Source organism: Sus scrofa, chromosome 12 (assembly GCF_000003025.6).
Source record: "Sus scrofa isolate TJ Tabasco breed Duroc chromosome 12, Sscrofa11.1, whole genome shotgun sequence".
NCBI lineage: Eukaryota > Metazoa > Chordata > Mammalia > Artiodactyla > Suidae > Sus > Sus scrofa.
The window spans coordinates 7,781,587-7,801,093 of NC_010454.4; the positions used below are offsets into that span (position 1 = coordinate 7,781,587).

A 19,507-nucleotide genomic window follows, 5' to 3' on the forward strand; every position below is an offset into this window, starting at 1 on the left:
CTGGCCTCCTTGCAGGCATTTTCTGTGATGGCAGGGGCACACATGGCTATAGAATTAGTCTATCCTGATGTTATTTTTACCAATTTCTGATGCCTGGGAATCATTTCTCTCAAGTCAGTGTCGGCATTTATGCAAAGACCCAGGAACATGTCATATTATAGTAATGGTCAAGTTGGGTTTAAAGCATTTCTTTGCAAATCTTCACTTGTTTTTATGAAGAAGGAGAAGGAGGAGGAAGAAGGGGAGGAGGAGGAGTCAGTCCGCATGAGGTGTGGCTGCTAGGAAGTCCTAAGCTGACCTTGTAGCTGATCTTTCCTTTAGGAAAACCATGTGGAATTTTACTGCATGCATTTTTGTAGAACCTTTCCCTATAGCCTCATCTTATAATTGTACTTCTTTTTATTTTTGCACAGACCGATTTATCATAAATCTCATTGCACATCTTTTCTTGGCCACAGTTTGAGAATGAGGTGGCATGAATTATACAGACAGAAGAAAGGCAGCACAGCAACCGCAGGTGGAGTTCTTGGTCATTCTGACTGTCAGCCAGTCCTTGCTTAGGGAGCGAGAGGAGGCAAGCTTAATTGCAAATATGGTAAAAACTTAGGGAGTTCCCTGGTGGTTCAGCAGGTTAAGGATCCAGCATTGTCACTGCTGTGGGTGGCTCAGGTCGCTGCTGTGGCGCAGTTTTGACCCCTGGCTTGGGAACTTCCACATGCCATGGGCACAACCAAAAATACCTACTTAAATGAAGATGGTAAAAGGCGCATGTGAGAGCCTTAGAGTGAGGCTTTCAGATAAACCTAGAGGTGATGCCATCCTTCTGACAGCCAGGGGTCTGTTTCTTCATACCCTGGAGATTGTCATCGGTTAATGAAATGGGTATCATCTCTTTTCCTATCATTTGTATACAAGCCCACCTACAGTTTCAGGGACAGAAAAAGATGTCACTGATGGTGTGAAGTGCTGTCTAGAACAGCGTTTGAGGAATAGCTCAGGGAGTCTGTGGATCCAAGGTCAGTGATTACTGTGTGTGTCGTGGGTGAGGAAGGTGGCAGGGCTGTACCTATGAGCGACGGGGCTCCCTCCAACACTCACACCTACACACCCCTACATGCCGTATTTATTGGCTGACATTTTAGGAACAATGTCCCCAGGTCTTTGGTGGGCACTGTGATTTTCTTAATGCCCAGCTTTGTATCAAGTTCTTAAAAAGCCCCTTTGAGGAGTTCCTAAGTTCCATTTCCATTTTCTTCCATTAGGAAGCCATGTCTGGCATTATGAAAAAAAAAAAAAAAAAAAAAAAAAAAGAAAGAAAAAAAAGAAAAAAACCCAATTTTATGGTTTCTTATAAAGGTCTAATTTTGCTTCTTTCTTATTCACTTTCTTGGTAGGGAGAGTAAAATTACCCTACAAGAATTATTGTCCATTTTTTTGCCTTTCATGTTAGTGATCTCCATCCAACCTCACTCGCCTCGGCGGCTCCCTGAGAAAAATTAAAGCAATTAGAGAAGAAAACAAATGCAGTCTTATAACAAAGCAGGCCTTGTCTTGATAAGTACAATGATCGATGACCACAACCCTTTTAAGTCCTTTGGGGGAGATTAAGAATTATTTGATTATATCTAAGAAGAGAAAACACATGAATTTATGTTCTGGGTCCTGAAATATCTCCTCCCTCTCCCTTTTTTGCTTTAATCTAACTTTGTGTGCAATTAATGAAGCCAATACCCAAGGGTAGAGGCAGGTTTTGTGAGGTTGGAAGCTTATACAATTTAAGGAGAACTTTTTAAGAAGGAGAATACAAAAATATCTTACTTTTACAGTTTTTTTTTTTTTTTATGCAAAAACATGTGGCCAGGTGAACATACTGCCCAAGCAAGAGCGATCCCTGAAGCTTAAACTTTATTGGCTTCATGGTTAAGTCCATTTCCACGGGTACCATATTGAAATAAATGTCCACCTACACTATGCACATTTGAACTTGCTACTTGTGTACTTGAACTCAGGAAACATAGGTCATGACTGTACAGGGACCAGATAGAAATATGCAAATATAAATGTGAGACCACAAGATTATCTATTGGGTTTTAAACACACAAACACAGGGGTAGCGTTTTCTCTTTTTGCTGAGCCTCCGTATTTCTAAAGATCACACCCAGGCATGAGCTGAATAGTCTGTCTGCATGGAAATGTTCGCTTTTGGGGGAGGGTAATCAATTTAAGACATTATCATTCACTCAGACAAGCCGACTCAAACATTGTTCTCTGAAATGGACTCATGCTGAGCGATTAAGTCCCTATTCTAGAAGCCAGGTGTGATGGGTGAGAGGAAGGAAGGGGTGGGGGTGGGGAGCACATGGCCATTGGGCAGCACTGGGGCATTTTCTGGATTGAATGTTCAGGCAGTTCAGATACTGGTCTGGAGGTCTCCATTGAGGAGGGTCCTCTGGGTCTCCGTGGTCTCATTCAGCCGCGATTTGTCCTGCTTACTGTCACTCCGTTCCCCATCATCTGTGCCGCTCACCTTGACCAAGCAGAGGACATTCTGGAAGCTCTTCTTGAAGTTGTCGGACAAGAAGGCATAGAGGATAGGGTTGGCACAGCTGTTAGCATAGGTGAGGACCACCACAAAGTCAAACATGCCTTTAAGGGCTGGGGTGGGACTGATGGCCACAGAGACCGAAGAGACATTGAAGATGTAGAAGGGGAGCCAGCAGAAAATGAAGACGGCCACCACAATGGACACCATCCGGGTGACCTTCTTCTCAGACTTTTTCCTCTTGGAGGAACCCACTCGGATTCCGGAGGACTTCACCTTGATGATAATGAACAGGTAGCAAAGACAGATGATGGTGAGGGGCACCAGGAACCCCAGGATGAAGGCGTAGATAATGAACCCCGTGTACCATGCCCCCGACTCGCCTGGCCAGTTGATGGTGCAGCTGCTTCTCCCCCACTGGTTGCTTCGAAGCCCGGCATATATCATGATGGGCAAGATGACCAGCAGAGAGACGCCCCACACGGCCACATTGATCATCTTGGCTGTCCGGGGTCTCCTCCACTTGGCCGACTTGATGGGGTGGACCACAGCCAGGTACCGGTCAATGCTCATGACGGTCAAGCAGAAAATGCTGGTGAACTGATTGATGCCATCCACAGTCATGACCACCCGGCAGATGGCCTTGCCAAAGGGCCAGTGGACCAGAGCCACCTGCATGGCCAGGAAGGGCAGGCCCAGCATGAAGAGCTCATCGGCAATGGCCAGGTTGAGGATGTAGATGTTGGTGATTGTCTTCATCTTGGCGTAGCGGAGGATGACGTAAATGACAAGCGTGTTGCCGCACAGGCCAATGATGCAGACCACAAAATATATGAACGTGAGGACTGCATTGCTGGTCAGGTCATAGTATGGCTCCGTCTGGTTTGAACTGTTGGCTGTTGCCACGGAGCCATTGAGGTCGAATGGAGAGGAAAGCCACGGCTGGCTCCCGTTGAGTAGCTCATACGCCATATCCATGGCTGCCTGACAGTCCCAGGCTAGTTCCAACCAGCCAGAGAGCTGACTCTCACCTTAATGGGTCTTGGAGGCAAAGAATCCACTGTGACATCTGCAAGGAAAAAAGGAAGATTGCTTCAACAGTCAGAGGCTACCTAAGCCCTCGCCAGCCTTCCACGTTTCTGGTTTGCCCTCTCAGACACTCTACAATCAAAAAAGTGTGTTATCGTCCATAGGAGCCCGAGATCTCCCAGCCCATTCTCCTCAGCGTGCAGACTTTTTCAGTTGTTTTCCCAGTAGTGGGGAAAGGTTTAAGTCATCACAGTTTATCGTGTCATCTTTAGTGACGCACATGTAGGAGACAGCTGTGACTGTACTGCAATGCCGTTCCTAACAAGTTGACTGGTCCAAACTGTACAGAGGCTGAACCTGGGGGAGTCTGGCCTCAGCAGTGTCTCACACTGGCGTTCCTGGCCTTTTCCCCTTGAGGAGATTTATGCTGACTTGCTGATTGCTTTGGAGTCTTTCCATTCTGAAAATCCCATAGTGGAAAAATCCCAGACTTCAGAGATGAAAAAACCTAGGGGTCTACCATGCAGCCCGTGTACCTTGTGCCGGCACTTAACCGCTCACTCTGACTCTCATTCGTTAACATGGGGGTGTCATGAAAGGTAAGTGATGAAAACATCTAGCGTTGCGCTGGGCTCATAATCCGAACTTTAAAAAATGTTATCTTTTCCCCTCTTTTCAACTACCATCGTATTTATTTCTAATTTATTGAAATCTGCCTACATAATGAACCAGTTTATCATGTCTGAAGCTTGCAGAAGTTTCTGGGCCAGGGCCCGAACCTGAGCCACAGCAGCAACAACACCAAGTCCTTAACTGCTAGGCCACCAGGAAACTCCCAGTTTATAGTCTTAAATATTAGAAGTAAAAATCTGCCTTGTTTTTATTGTTAAAATGGATGCTTGTTTTTGTTTTTTTTTTCTATTTTTCTTTCTCCAATACCCAGACCTGACCTCCTCATGTCTTGGACTGTCCTTTCCCAAGTCCCTCAGTAGAATGGCTCATCTTCTCACATCCCAGAGAATTTGCCTGCAGTTTCCTGATTACGGATAATCAGGGGTGAGGGAGGCAGGCTTATTCACAGATGTGAATTCCAAGCACCGCTGCAATTCCTTCACAAGCACCATTTCCCTTGATCTTCCCAACCGTCCTATGAGGGGAGGACAATTATCCCCATGCTACAGATGAGGAAACTGAGGCTTAGGGAGTTTAAGGAACCTTGTACATAACTAACTGGTGGGGCTGGGATTGATTTGAACACGGTCCACCTAAGTCTTCTGCACTTGTCACAGCATCACAGCTGCTGCTCAGTGGTTTGGAAAACTAGTGGCTGATAATTGGGCTTTGGTTTGAAGCAGGTGGCTCCAGTTTTCCCTCCATGCTGAGAAAATGATTGTAGCACTATTGGCTTGGCCTAAGACATAAAACAATAGCAATAGCTCATTATGTACTTAAATAATTTATCTATAGTCATTCCAAGAAATCTCAGTGGGGGGGGGCGCTTCTTTGTTCTGGATACCAGGGATAGAGGAATGAACAAGACATGGAGGTGACAACCTAGGAGGGAGAGAGGCAGGAAGCCACTGCACAGACTGTGTGAATTGCCTGGAGGTATGAACAAAGGAAGAAAGCTCCAGGGGGATTCAGAGGAGGCTTCACAAGAGATGCGTTTGAACTGGGTCTTGAATGCATGGAGCAAGGAGGGCAGGGAAGAGGTCATTCTGGGGAGAGGGAAGATGGAAAAGGGGTGATGTGATCAGCACACGGTGGTAATAGTTCACTTGGCAGACGCATTTCCCCCGAGCAGGAGCAGGTCACTTTTCCTGGTGCCCGAGTGAAGACTGGAGATTGCTCCTTTATGCTTGGAGAGGCTCAGCCAGCAACAAGTGCTTCAGGATCCTCGCCCACCTTTGCCTCTGATTCATTCTGCACCGCAAGGTGCATCGCTTATCCTTTCTGTGCCAATTTTCCCACCATACGACTGTCTGTAAAGCAGGGTCTGGGCTTCGGGGCTGATCTGTCAGTAAAGTACTTGGGGGACCCAGGAGTCAATGTCTGCATTGGGTAAAAAGCATGGACTGACAGCTGTTAAATGTAGAGGAAGCCATTTTTGGTGTCTCTGAATTAACTTGGGTTGTTTCCAACATCATTTCTGTCTCGTTAGTTACTTTAATTCTTCCACCCAGAATCCCATTTAAGCTGCCTGCGTTGGAGTGTACATTAATCACTAGCATCTCCAGGGTCCCATCTATGTGACATGCAAGATCACATTCCAGTGTCTGGGAACAACTGAAGACCCCTGGGCTGGAGAAGCTCTGTCTAGCGCTTTGGGGATAGAAATGATGGCACAGACGGGGGAGGGAGGGTTCAACACTGACCTGAAGCCCTTTCTGCCTTTTTGGCCAGAGTCTCGCTCAGTGGGAAGGAATTACATAGGGTCTTTTTTTTTTTTTTTTTCTTCCTGAAATAGACGAGAAGCAGCTTTCTCTATTTTTGAGAGAAATAGCAATAGACAGAGCTCAGAGCTTGGTGAAGGTGGGGAGCCAGTCCAGAGTGAGAAGTCTCCTCCAAAGAAGAAACGAGAGTTCGAATCACAGTGAATCTTATTTCATCAACAGTGAACTCAGCTGCCTAAGGTCTCTGAGCGAATTAGGCTTCATTTGTGTGAACGTGGAGTCCAATGCCAGGCATCACTACTTGCTAAATTGTGGTTAAGTTAAATGCACCAGGAAGTTTGGTTTTCTGCTTTATTTTTCCAACCTAAGAACTGCTAGATACTGGAAATGCCTTGTCGTTGGTTTCCTCTGATAACCGAGTCCAGCTCTGTTGGAGAGGAGGCTAAGAATGGTCCAGAGCATCCTTCCCCTTCCTGTGGGGCTGTGGTTTCCTGCCCAAGAACCGAATGTTGGGATGGGGACTGCGCACCCTGGGTGATCCTAAATCTCATTCAGCTTCAATATTTCTGTTCCCCCAGCATCTTTTCCCATTCAGACACCCACCCCCTCTTCTCTTGGCCTCCGAAACCTAAGTGGGTCTCTAGTAGCTGCAGCGTAAGCCCCACCGGGGGGAGTCAACAGCTAGGTTCGGGCCAGCGCGGCGCTAGAGCTCCTAGGAAAAGCCGAGGCTGCGCTGGCGGAAGGGCATCGGGGAGAGGTGAGACTCCAGACGGCCCAGTTGGCTCCCCAGGCTGGCACAGAAGATCCTCCTCTTCGCCATCTAACTGGCTAGCCATCAGACCCAAGGGTTTCCTAAGGATTCCATGCTATGTCCAGGAGGAGGAGGGAGAGATGGAGCGGGGCTCAGGGCGGAGCGGGGCTGGGGCGTCAGGGATTGCTGTGAGCCGGCGACAGCCGCTTAAGGATTTGGCCGGCGGGACCCTCGGAGACTCGGTCTCTCCAAACCCAGGCAAACTGTCCTCTCCGCCTAGGCGCTGGGGGAGCAGACCCTGCACCGCCCTTGGGGTCAGTCTCCCAGGCCGGACCAGGAAGAAGAAGCGAGAAACCTCGCTTTTCTCTGCCCCACCGCCTGCCCCTCACAGGCTCGGATCCCGAGATGCGCCCGCGGGAGCTCCGGCCGTGTCCCCCACGCCGGCCTCGCTCTTCGCGCATCGGGGCTCTTTCGCAGGCGGCTGGGAGAGAAGTTGTCCCCGTTGCAGCTCTTACCTGGACACGCAGCTGAGGGACCAGGACTGGACAAGGGCGCATGCCACGCTCACCAGCATGCAGCGGTGCGGACACGACCGTTCCAGCACACACGACTCACTGCGCCCCACTCATAGCGGGACACTGCTGTCGTTCATTCTCACCAATATCGCCCCCCACCCCAAATAAGCCCAAGGGTGGAGAACCACGTACCGGGGACCTACACTCCGGCGCATCGCGGCGCGCACCACCCTGCGGCGCACATGCACTCAGGTGCCCAAGTGCTCTCTCTCTCACACACACACACACGCACACACACACGCACTCCCACACATCTCACCTTTGCTTTTCCGCTGCAATCCACCACCTCGGCTCCCGGCACCCAACAGCTGTCCCCAGCCCAGCGGGGCGCCCAGACGCTCAGCCGCTTGGCCAGCACCCGGCGCTTGGTGTCCAGAGCCGCTCAGCTACGTTCGCCTGTCGCGCCGCGCAGAGCCCGCCGGGCCCGCGGATCCCGGGCGCCGAGCCGCGGACCGAGGCTCCGGGTGTGGGTGACGGAGCGCGCGCGCGGGTGGCTGCGCCGCCTGGACTGGCTGTGCCGAGCGCGGGCCCCTCGGCTCATTTCCCCGCGCCCCCCCCCATTACGTCACTGCAGCTCGCTCCGCCTGCCGGGTCCTGTGGGCGGACTGGGGTGAGCTGGGAGGTGGGGGAGCATCCTGTGGGTGGCTTCGGGAGGAGGTCGCAGTCACCCGGGGTAGAGGGAGATGCGCATGCAGAAGTGAAGGGTCAAGTGACTTCGGCCTCCCCAAGACCCGTGGCAGGGACACCCGCTGTCTTCCCTCTGCTTTCCTAGAGTTGGTTGTTTCACCCAGCCTATTCCAGGCAGCTGGAGTGGTGGCCCGGTGACCCAGACTCACTCCAGGACCTCTGCCTTCTCTGCATTCAGACAAGTTTGCAAAGCACTGTCAATCTAACCGAGGGACATCCCCAGGCGAAGAGCCAGGGGAGGGACCTGGGAGAAAACGGCTATAGGGGAAAGTACTTCTCCAAGCAGTGGCCAGCGCCCCTGGCACAGGGTGTGAACCCGCACTCGGGCTCCATAGCTCGTGTGGGGGAGCAGTCAGCCGCTCAGCCGGGGAGCCCTCAGGCCAACCCTCCCAGTTCACAGCTTGGAGGCACAGTGGCCATACAGCCAGTCCTCTTCCTTAACCTTGACTGGGGGCACCTGCTGCTCCCACCAGGCACAGCCCCTCCTGCTGTGAGGGAGCAAGGCGAAACAAACGTGCAAGAAGTGGGAGTTGTGTCACATCAAGGTACAGCTATTTATTTTTGACTGTGATGATTCAGCTTCTGTTCCAGTGGTTTAATAAGTCATAATCAGTCTTGCAGCCTCTCCTTCCTCACCCTCCTCCAAGTACACACACACACACACACACACACACTTACACACAAACACACACACTCACACATTCACCATCCCGAGTATAGTTTTAGGGGATGGGAGACAGAAAGCAAACGCCAACTACAGTGCTCTCTGTGGGCTGAGCTGACTCTGACTGTCCACGCTTATCCCTGCTATTATCTGATCTGCAATTCACCAGTGCAAGTTACAGTCCAGAGGCTGTTTAGCCGGTATTGTGAGCCCTAGAGATGGTTCAGCAACCTGGGAAGGGAAACCACCAAGTAAGGCAGGAATCAACTGCTAGTTTCTATCTGGGCCAAACTGGATCTTGGGGTACCCACTGCAAGAGTGGAAATCAGGGGTTACCATCCGATGTGACTCTTTCTGAGATGTGGGCCATGATGGGGCTTGAGTCATCATCCTGGTGTGATTGCCTCATGTCTCAGCCAATCTGGGACCCCGATTCTCTCTTGTCTGCGGGGCAGAGGGGCTAGGTGGGTAGCTGGACAGAAGAAGGGTGCCTGTGCTCAGCATCAGCTGGAAGAGGGAGGGGTCAGAGTACCAGGGATGCAGAGTGGAACTGAGCTCAAGAGAACTTTGCACCTTCACATGCTGGGGGTGGGATGGGGTTGGGGTGGGGCACAGCTGCTGCAACAGCGTCTGTTGCCATTTCTAGTTTAAACCAATGACACCACTGGTTTCCAGGAAAAGAAGGGGAAACAAAGAGCCAGGAAATGCTCATTCCGTCCTCAAATTCCTGTCCTGGGGACCATGCTGTCTTTTCAAAAGTCTTATACTCTTGGTGCCAAACTCCTGTGTCATTAAAAAACAAACAAACAAAAAAACTGTTTTCCAATCTATGTAAGAATTGAAACAGTGGCTCTCAACGCCCCCCTCCTCTGGCCCCCTGCTCAGATAACCCTGATGGACAATGCTTTTTTTTTTTCCTTTTAGTTTTGTATGAGTATGGCCAGCAGAACCAGACTGCCCGTAAAGGATCAGCTGAAAAACCATTTCTTCTTCAAGGCAGCTGGCTGGGGTGATTCGTAGACGCCCGCCTGTAAATTTCAAACACTTGGAGTCTCCCAAGTGAAACTCGAAAAAGCTGCCCCTGTACGTGGAGAGCAAGGAGGGATGAAGGAAGAGGCAGCCACTCCAGATTGGTGGATGGCAGGCTTGAGAAGCAGGAAAGTCAGGGACGAGGCTTAACTTGGGGGCTGCAAGATGCACAGATTTCTATGCCCGCCTGCCTGAATCTTACACATTTGCATAGAGGCCTTGATGGGATTCAGTCCAGATGGTCTAAGTCTATGTTGCTCTCGAGGCTGCATCTTTGAAATAGCTCCTGGTGAGGGATGTACATTCCAAGGATGGGGAGGGGGCACCGAGCCTCTAACTGCCTGAGTCCAGCCCTCAGATCAGTCGGCAGTCACATCTTCTCCGTGATGCTCCAGCAGTGCTCTTAGCTCGGATGATCTGATACAGTGAAATCCCCCTTCCTGGTCCTTTCCTTGTGAAGTCTTCTTTCCCTTCCTCCCCCTGTGAGGCAGGTGGGATGAGTCCAGCCTGGAAAAAGTCCTGGACCCATCCACCCACCTCAGGCATGCCTGTCTCCCCTGCAGGGCCAGGTGAGTGGGGTCTGAACATCCTTGACCTTGACAGCAGAAACTGCAGTCTTGAACGACTGCTGATTTTATCCAGATATGGAGTCCATCCTTTCCCCGTTTGGGTGCCTCCAAAGAGCTGTTTGATTTTGCTGCCACCTGGACTTGGTGGCTCCCCTGGGTTTCCAGTCCCTGTTTGAGTCCTAATGGCTGTTCTTTTGCCTCCCCCTCCATCTGCTGGATGAAGTGGGCCCCGTCACCCATGGGGCTGCCCCCTTCCTCTGCAGCTTGCTGAGTAACTAAGTAACCAAACCTTGAGCCAGAGAATAGAGGGGTTGGAGAGGTGATAACCTCCACGCTGGCTGGCTTGATATCTCTAAGGCAATTAAATAATACCTTTCCCTCGTTCAGCACTTATCGGAGAGACAATTGCCAGCAGGAAATTAAGAACAGGAGCAGGACAGAGGACCAGGCCAGGGCTCAGCCTGTAACATGGGGAGATACTGACTGCTGAGTTCACCCTCTGGGTGAGAAGTTCACAGCCCAGGAGCCCCGACCTGAATGTGCAAGTCCTACGTAGGTCCTTGAGTCTCTTAGCGGCTTAATAAATTAAATGGAGGGGGCGGGGATGGTTACTCTGACTCCCCTTTAGAGGAAGTAAGTCATGCAGTCAAGCCCTGGGAGGAGGCTTGGGCTCCACTGGGAGTGACGGACGCCCGTCCAGACATCCACTGTGGCTTTGACTGTCTCCACGGGGATGCCAAGCAGGGAGTTGGCCATTCCTGTGGCTGTGGGAAGGGCGGCGCTCCTGAGGCAGAGAACATACAGAAGTTCGAAGGAAGAGAAGTTCCCCTGTGTGTTGATGATGTTCCCTGGACTTCCTGGGACACTCCTGTTTTCAGCTGTTCTGTCCCTGGTCACCCACAAACTGTATGCCTTTTGCCGAGATCGGGATGTTAGCTCCACCTCCCATCTCTGAGACTGCAGCTTGTACCTGGTGGCACCAAAAACCCTTTCTGACGTCACGGGTAATATGGAATATGGTCCCCAGACCTCTGTGAAAAACTCTGACCATTTGGCATGATGGGTTTAATGGACTCTTTAGCTGTAGAGGGGGTTAACGTGAGGCCCTTCCTTTGCTCCTCTCTCTCCACCACCGCCCCCTGGACAGGTAGGAGCTTGGCCAGACGGGCATCATTTTTCTCTGTGAGATGTGTCAATCCATAGGGACTGCAGTGGCTGAGGGAGGGAGCAGGCATCAGAACCTCTCTGAAAACTACCCCGAATGAGCCTCGAATCAGGGATCCTGGTTAGAAGACACCCTAGCTTAAATATTGTTCCTTTTTCTCTGCCTTCCCCCTTGGGCAGAACTGCACGTCAACATAGAATCCTGGAGTCAGAAGGGACCTTAGAAACGCCCACGTTTCTAGCCCGTATTCCATCATCATCGCACAGGTAAAGCTGGCAGGCTCAGAAAGGCCCGGTGACTTGCCCAAGGCCACGCAGCTAGGGAGTGGCAAAGTCCAGCAAATCAGCTCTTTGGATCCTAGATGCCTCCTGCCCCGTCCCAGAGGTGGGTGTGGGAAAGCCGGAGGGGAGGGTTCCCAGCCGTCTCCTCCGTCTAGCCCAGCACTTTCTTCCATCTGCGGCGCCCTCTTTCTGATAACCTCATCTCTGCAGCTCTCACCCTGGCCTAGATCTTTTGTTTCAGCCCCTTGGTGGTGGAGTTTGGAAAACACATGGCCACCCCTCTCTGGGGCTTTTCCCAGCACACGCTTCGGACTTGTACCGATTCTGCAGGATGCTCTGTGGGAAAAAACCTGTCTGGGAAGCACTACACTTCCTCTTCTTCTCTTGAAGATCCCCTCATGCTTATTAATAACACTTAGAGGTAATGTTTATTACATGCCCTTTATGTGCGTGGGGGGGACTGAGCCGTCCACACATCCGCTCTTTCATTGGCTCCTCCCACCTTTAAGGTCCCTGCCGTTATTAGTATCAATACTGTTATTCTGAGAAGTCATGCTGGGGAGAAATTGATTTCTCTTAAACCCAGTGTTTTCGCCCTGTGTTTAGCTGTGAGGACTGTCCTTGTGAATGATTTTTCACACTGATTGTTTTCTGAGGGCCAGGCCCCTGTGTTAACTCCTTTAATCTCCCTGAAACCCTAGGAAGCCTGTCACCATTATGACTCTCCCCATTTGTGAATGAATCTACCATGGCCCAGAGAGGTTAAGGACTCTGCCCAAGGCCACACAGCTTACTTACCCTGCCCCCCCCCGTGCGAATGCCTGAAGCAAGATTATGCAGAGCAGCTAGTTGGAAAATGGACTTCTTCCTTCCTCTCATCCCTCTTGGAAGTCGATTAGGGTGGAGGAGGGACTGTGACAGTCTTAGTCATTTTAAACTCTTTTCCTGGAAGTTCGTGTCATGGCTCAGCGGTAATGAACGTGACTAGTATCTGTGAGGATGCAGGTTCGATTCCCTGTCCTGCCATGAGCTGTGTTTGTAAGTCCATTTATCCCCTAATCTTGGGGTGTTGGCTGACGAGTTCTGGGTTGTTCCTAGAGATTTTCTGAGGCCCTGACAATCATCCGGTTTTTTCCTAGGACCCCTTTTCCTCCTCCCTCCAAACTGAACCAGGTAATGAGTATCTTGTCCTGCTGGGCGACCGTTCCCCTCCCACCCCCATTCAGAATCGCCTAATTAGCCTGCTCCCTGTTTAGGAGGGAGGCCTCTTCCTGGGAAAGAGAGAGCTGCCTTTAGGGTCAGATTTATAGACCCAAGGAAGCCAAATGGCCCTCAGAGAGCACCTCATACAGGGCTGCACAACCAGCCTGCACAGCAGAATCACCCGGGAGGTTTACATGCTAAAGGTGCCCTCGCTCCATCCTTAGTGATTCTGGTATAATAGACCTCCGAGAGAGACCAGATAATTTTGCAAAGCTTCCAGATGAATTTAATGTCAGCTAGAGCAGAGAATGCCCACTAGTTAAACCTCATTTAAAGGTGCAGGAACTTTGGATCTAGGAGGTGAAAAGTCTGTCCTGGCTCAGACAGTAAGCAATTTAGTCCCTTTCCAGGGCCACTGTGGACTCACAGTGCATCCCACAGTTCCAGAAATCCTGTTTCGCTGGCAGAGGGGGGAACGGGGCAGAGTTTGTGCACCTGTGAGACCTGGGAGCGTCTGCTTTGCTGCTACATGGACCAGAGGCTCTCCCTCTCATAAGGAAAAGCAACATGGAATGGCCGTGAATACGCTTGTCTTGTAAAGGGATTCCTGGGTGAGATGGGGGCAGCACCTTGGTGCCCTTGGGCAGGTACTCATTGTAGATACTCTCTCTACAATGGGTATTTCATAGCTTCTGAGGGGTGGGCCGCCATCCCACAAATGGGCCAGAACCAGTGCATGAGTCTTGGTGGGTTTGTTTGTATTTAGGTCACAGAAGATCAGAGCTGGATCTCATCCTGGTTAAATTAGAGAATCACTAAGCTGGGTCACCTTCTTTCTGGCATGTTCCCTCCTGGGGGTCTGTGTGTCTCCGTGTCACCAGCAGCCAGGGAACGGGGACCAGGGTGAGGAATCCTGCCGTGTCCTTTCCCCACAGATAACTCCTTCTGGCTCTGTTCATTCGCCTTGCCCTTTCCTGCATGTGCTAGTGGCCACCGTCGTAGTTTGTTCTTCATGGGACATAGAATATTTACAGTTTAAAGGGAGCTGGGGGCGGCGAGGCCCACAGGAGAGGATCCCCCAGTGGAGATGCCAGCCTGATGTTTGCGGAGGGGGTCTTCATTCCAGAGCTGTCTTTCTCTGATGCCAGAGCAAGCACGTAAGTGCTGTCTTTTAGAGCCAGGACTCTCCCATGCCTAAGGGCCTCAGGTCTCCCAAGAAACAAAAGCCCAGAGAGTTAATCCAGTCGTTGCGGTTGATAGATTTAAAGAGGCTGCAGTTCCTTTCCTGGCCCCCAGGTGGGGTGAGCGCACAGAACTCACCGCCGCACCAGGCCTTCCAGGATGGGGCCCCCAAATCCACCCCGTGGCTTCTCTCTCCTCTCTTTCCTCCTCTCCTCGCCCTCCCGCCCACTCTGGAATGCAGCCCTGAGAGAATCAAAACGCAGTCGCAGTGCCTGGAACCCCGTCGTTTGCTGCAGATTCTGAAACCCTCTGATCAGCAGCCTCGACCTGTGTCCTCTTCCCTGCTAGCTCTGACCCCTCTGGATCCCCAGCGAGGGTCGCCTTTCCCCCAGCCCCTGTACCACTGGGTGGCCTTGCTGGCAGTGCGGCAGCTGAGCGCTTTTGCCGGCTTGTTCGGAGTGAGATGGGGAGGCATGGAGGGTGGATGCAAATTCTGCTAGGGGAGTTTAGACAGCCAGATGGGTTTGACGAAGGGTCTGGAATTGCTCTCCCCGGGAACCTAGTGCCAGTTCCCAGACTGCGGGCTGGAGCCTCAGGAGATGCTGTCGCTGGACAATGCAAACTTTCTTTGAGGCAGAGGATAAATTTTCCCTCTTTTCTGTAGGAGGTGGCTCCATGAAGACCAGTGGGCATTGACACTGGTTTTTGAAAATTTTATTTTCTTAAAGTGTTAAAATCTTCTTGTTAAAGATTTACATGTTAATTTCTGCTGTACAGTAAACTGATTCAGTTATACACATATGCGTGTATGTATGTGTGTGTATATATATATATATATATATATATATAGTTTTTTATAGTTTCTCCCATTGTGGTTTATGGTGGAATATTGAATACAGTTCTTTGTGCTACACAGTAGGGCCTTGATTATCCATCCTATATATACCAGCTGCGTCTGTTAGTCCCAAACTCCCACTTCCTCCCTTCCCCACCCCCGTCCCCCTCGGCATCTACAAGTCTGTTCTCTCTGTCTGTGAGTCTGTTAGTGTTCCGTAGATAAGTTCATCTGTGACGCTAGGGTTTTTTTGGTTTGCTTTTTTGCTTTTTGTCTTTTTAGGGCCACACACGTGGCATATGGAGATTCCCAGGCTACCGGTTGAAGCAGATTTGCAGCTGTCAGCCTACACCACAGCCACAGCAACACCAGATCCAAGCTCTGTCTTCCACCTACACCACAGCTCACGGCAACGCCAGATCCTTAACCCGCTGAGTGAGGCCAGGGATCAAACCTGTGTCCTCATGGATACTCGTCAGATTCGTTTCCGCTGAGCCACGATGGGAACTCCTGTGACATTGTTTTTTTTTGTTTTTTTGTTTTTTTTGTTTTGTCTTTTGTTGTTGTTGTTGTTGCTATTTCTTGGGCCACTCCCGCGGCATATGGAGGTTCCCAGGCTAGGGGTCGAATTGGAGCTGTAGCCACCAGCCTACGCCAGAGCCACAGCAACTCGGGATCCGAGCCGCGTCTGCAACCTACACCACAGCTCATGGCAACGCCGGATCATTAACCCACTGAGCAAGGGCAGGGACCGAACCCGCAACCTCATGGTTCCTAGTTGGATTCGTTAACCACTGCGCCACGACGGGAACTCCTGACATTGGTTTTAATTGCAGCATCAGGAGGGGCTCCATTGAGCCAGGTGAGGCTCCAGGGATGGGGCCCGGCCACTTCGCCAAAGTGAGAGGCAAATGTCAGCTTCTCCTTTTCCCTTGTGCGGGAGCTGACATTTTGGGTTTGTTTGCTGGGCCCAAGCTTCACGGTGCCTCCGGACCCCGGAGGTCCCAGAGCAGATGGCTGGACTGGGGAGGGGGCCCCAGCGTTCCAGGCCCCACCAGTCATGTGTGTCCTCTCCCTCCTCCACACCCCTGCAGCCCCCAGTGTCCCCTCTGTCTCCTCCTCCTCTTCTTCCCCCGCCCTCTTTTCTCCCCTCTCCCCTCCCCCTCCCATGCAGCCGGATTTCTTCTCCGACACATTGGCCCATGGCTGCTGCCAAACGCTAATTTCTCTGCTGCTTCAGACACTCCGTCTTTCTCCCTGGCAAGACCCTTTTATTTGGTGTTGTGAAGTATGACAGTTTCTAGGTTTTGTGTCTAGCCTGCTGGCACATGGAATTCTTTTGAATAATTGGATTCAGGGCTGAGAAGGTGCCTTTGCTCCTGGTGGAGGTGGGTGCATACGTTGTGGGGCCTTAACCCCACCAGACAGAGCAGGTGACAGGGAGGTAGGGCTTGGTCTTAACCGTGGGGCACTATAGGAGGACTCACTCAAGGGCTCTTTCAATAAGAAGCTCTTTTAGGGAGCTCCCTGGTGGTCTAGTGGTTAGGACTTGGGCCTTTCGCCACTGTGGCCCAGGCTCAATACTGGGTCTGGGAACTGAGCTTCCACATCAAGCCCCCATGTGTGCAGCCAAAAAAATATTCCTTTAATTAAAAAAAACATAGGTGTTCTCTGGTGGAGCAGTGGGTTAAGGATCAGGCGTTGTCACTGAAGTGACTTGGGTTGCTGCTGAGGAGGTGTGTGCTTGATCCCTGGCCTGGAAACGTCCACATGCTATGGGCATGGCCAAAAAATATTATATATTTAAATAAAATAATAAGCGCATTTAAACAGCTCTTCAAGTTTTTTTTTCATTTGCAAGTTTTCTATAAATATAAAATAAATTTGAAATGACTTACCAGATTATGGCTGGTTCTTAAAACCAGACCCATCCTTAAGAAATGATAATGTGGCACCCATGAGTCCATTCTCAACTTGGAGCTTTGAGCTCCAAAGTGAATTTTCAAAGAGGAGTTCCAGAAATGATTTGGCAGTGGCATTAGTGAGTGCGTATTTGGTTTTCCTAGATGAGCACTTTTTGACACTATTCAGTTATTAGACTAGAAATAGCCAATATTCCCTTTGCTGTACGGTTCTGATGTGATTGGCAGCAAGAAACAAAGCGAAACATAGAACAGGCATGGACCATGGGATCGTGCTTCTAAGGATTATATCTAAAAGTAATCTGCTGGGAGTTCCCATGGGGGCTCAATGGGTTATGAACCTGACCAGTATCCATGAGGACCCTGCACTGCTGTGGCTGTGGTGTAGGCCGGCAGCTGCAGCTTCGATTCAACACCCAGCCTGGGACCTTCCATATACCGCAGATTCAGCCCTAAAAAGCAAAAAATTAAAATGAAATTTTTTTTTTTTTTTTGTCTTTTGTCTTTGTTGTTGCTATTTTTGGCGTCCCATATGGATTCCAGTATGAATGAGCTGTAGCCACCAGCTACGCAGAGCACAGCAACGCAGGATCGAGCCGTCTGCACCTCACCACAGCTCACGCAACGCCGATCCTAACCACTGAGCAAGGTAGGACCGAACTGCAACTCATGTTCCTAGTCGGATCGTAACCTGCGCACGACGGAATCCAAAAAAATGAAAAAATTTAAATAAATCCTACCAGGTATAGCCTCATCCACCCGTCCATCCACCCATCCATCTATTCAGTAAACAAGAAGACCGCATCGGAGAAAAAGGGAGAAAACGTGGTTTCTCAGCTCTGAGATCGTGCTTTGGAGGGTGCCCCTTCAGGGCGAGGGAATCAGAAGCCCCACCTTGGACCCGAAATCCTTAGCAAGTGCTCAGAAAGCCTGCAGGGCAACCCCTGCATTTGCTGTACCTCTGTGGACCTTTCAGAAATCAGATGTTTTCACCATCTCTTCTGTCTCACAAAGGAAAGCGCCTAAAAGGGGCTGTCATCTCTACAACAGTCTTTGTCCCTGTTTTTGGTGTCTTGCCATCAAGCTGGCAGTTGGTCAAAAAGCAATTAGTGGTGCTTGACTTAATGAGCACTGATGCATTTTTTCGGGGGTAGGAAGGCACACTGGAGTGCTGTGTAGACCGCGGCTGCCTGGCGGGCTCGGATTACGCATCCTGGTGAATTCCTTCCTCACTGATATCGCTGACAGTTTGAGATCCAGATAGTGACATATAGGCTGATAACACAGGCTGATCTTTAGTACAAACGGCGGAAGGATTTATTTGGCCGGTACAATCTTTTTATTTTTCACTTGATATTATTTTTCATGGTCAGAAAGTCAAGTGGTGCGATTAAGCTTCTAATGAAACACGGCACATCCCTGCCCCTCCTTCTCTGTTTTCTGACACTTCCCGAGGGTGAACGCTGTCGTCTTTTTGCTGTTTCTTCTGCTTACTTACCGCCTTGTTTATAAACAATGCACTCGCACTTCCATTTCTTGATTTTTATTTTATTTTATTTTATTTTGTCTTTTTGCCATTTCTTGGGTCGCTCCTGCGGCATATGGGGTTTCCCAGGCTAGGGGTCTAATCGGAGCAGTAGTTGCCAGCCTACGCCAGAGCCACAGCAATGAGGGATCCTAGCCATGTCTGAGACCTACACCACAGCTCACGGCAATGCCGGATCCTTAACCCACTGAGCAAGGGCAGGGATCGAACCCACAACCTCATGGTTCCTAGTCGGATTCGTTAACCACTGCACCATGACAGGAACTCCAATTTTTATTTTAGATGATCTTGACTTCCTACTGTAAAGAAATCCCCCACTCCTTTCTCGCAGAATGACTCTCCCAAGCCCCTTCCCTCTCAGTGTAGTTATCATCCTTTTTGTGAAACCGGTGGTCAGTGTTTGCATTATTATAACTCAGTAAATATTACTTAAAGCTGAGCCAAGCAGTATTCTCTGCTGGCCTCTTCTTTCTTATAGAGCCTTTTGTTTTCCCTGGAGTTAATAATTACCTCTTTTTTTTTAATTAAAAAAAAAAACTTGCTTACTTGTCTACATAACTATCTACAATTCACCTCCAAATTCTGACAGAGTCGAAAATCTTCTCTATAAGTTTTTTTTTTTTTTTTTTTTTTTTTTTTTTTTTTTTTTTTTTTTGTTGTTGTTTTGTATTTCTTGGCGCTCCGGCATATGGAGTTCAGCTAGGGTTGAATCGGAGCTGTAGCCACCACCTACGCCAGAGCCAGCAACGCGATCCGAGCCGCGTCTGCACCTACACCACAGCTCACGCAACGCCGGATCGTTAACCCACTGACAGGCAGGACCGACCCGACCTCATGTTCTAGTCGGATTCGTTAACCACTGTGCCACGATGGGAACTCCTTCTCTATAAGTTTATTCAACACACTTGTTTCCTTTTGGGGTGAGGGCTTGGAGGCATCCTTCTTGGATCCCTTTGTCCTTCTGTTCAGTCTGGACCAATGTCCTCTAAGTCTTGGTATAGCTCTCCTCCCAGGATTTCTCTTCACCATCGTCTTGAGGATTCTCTTTCTTTCTTTTTTAATTGAAGTGTAGTTGATTTACAGTGTTTCTGGTGTATAGCAAAGTGATGTAGTTACACACACACACACACAAAC

General features: G+C 50.1%; 2 protein-coding genes across 3 annotated transcripts in view; one reads left to right on the top strand and one right to left on the bottom strand.

Annotated features, from left to right (window-relative positions):
* SLC39A11 (solute carrier family 39 member 11) overlaps positions 1-19,507 on the top strand; it is a 444,518-nt gene that overhangs the window by 21,855 nt on the left and 403,156 nt on the right. The window lies entirely within an intron of this gene.
* SSTR2 (somatostatin receptor 2) lies at positions 1,815-7,897 on the bottom strand. 2 transcript variants are annotated; one of them, XM_005668643.3, is made up of 2 exons: positions 7,550-7,897; positions 1,815-3,611 (listed from the first exon to the last, which is right to left on the bottom strand). In XM_005668643.3, exon 2 carries the CDS (start codon positions 3,518-3,520, stop codon positions 2,411-2,413), a length of 1,110 nt encoding a protein of 369 aa, XP_005668700.1. In that variant the 5' UTR covers positions 3,521-3,611; positions 7,550-7,897; the 3' UTR covers positions 1,815-2,410. The 2 variants fall into 2 exon arrangements, with proteins under 2 accessions (XP_005668700.1, NP_001011694.1); NM_001011694.1 differs by lacking the exon at positions 7,550-7,897 and having other exon boundaries at positions 2,411-3,520.

Coding starts and splice junctions, on each gene's coding strand:
- SSTR2 (XM_005668643.3), bottom strand. CDS start 3,520: ATGGATATGGCGTATGAGCTACTCAACGGGAGCCAGCCGTGGCTTTCC.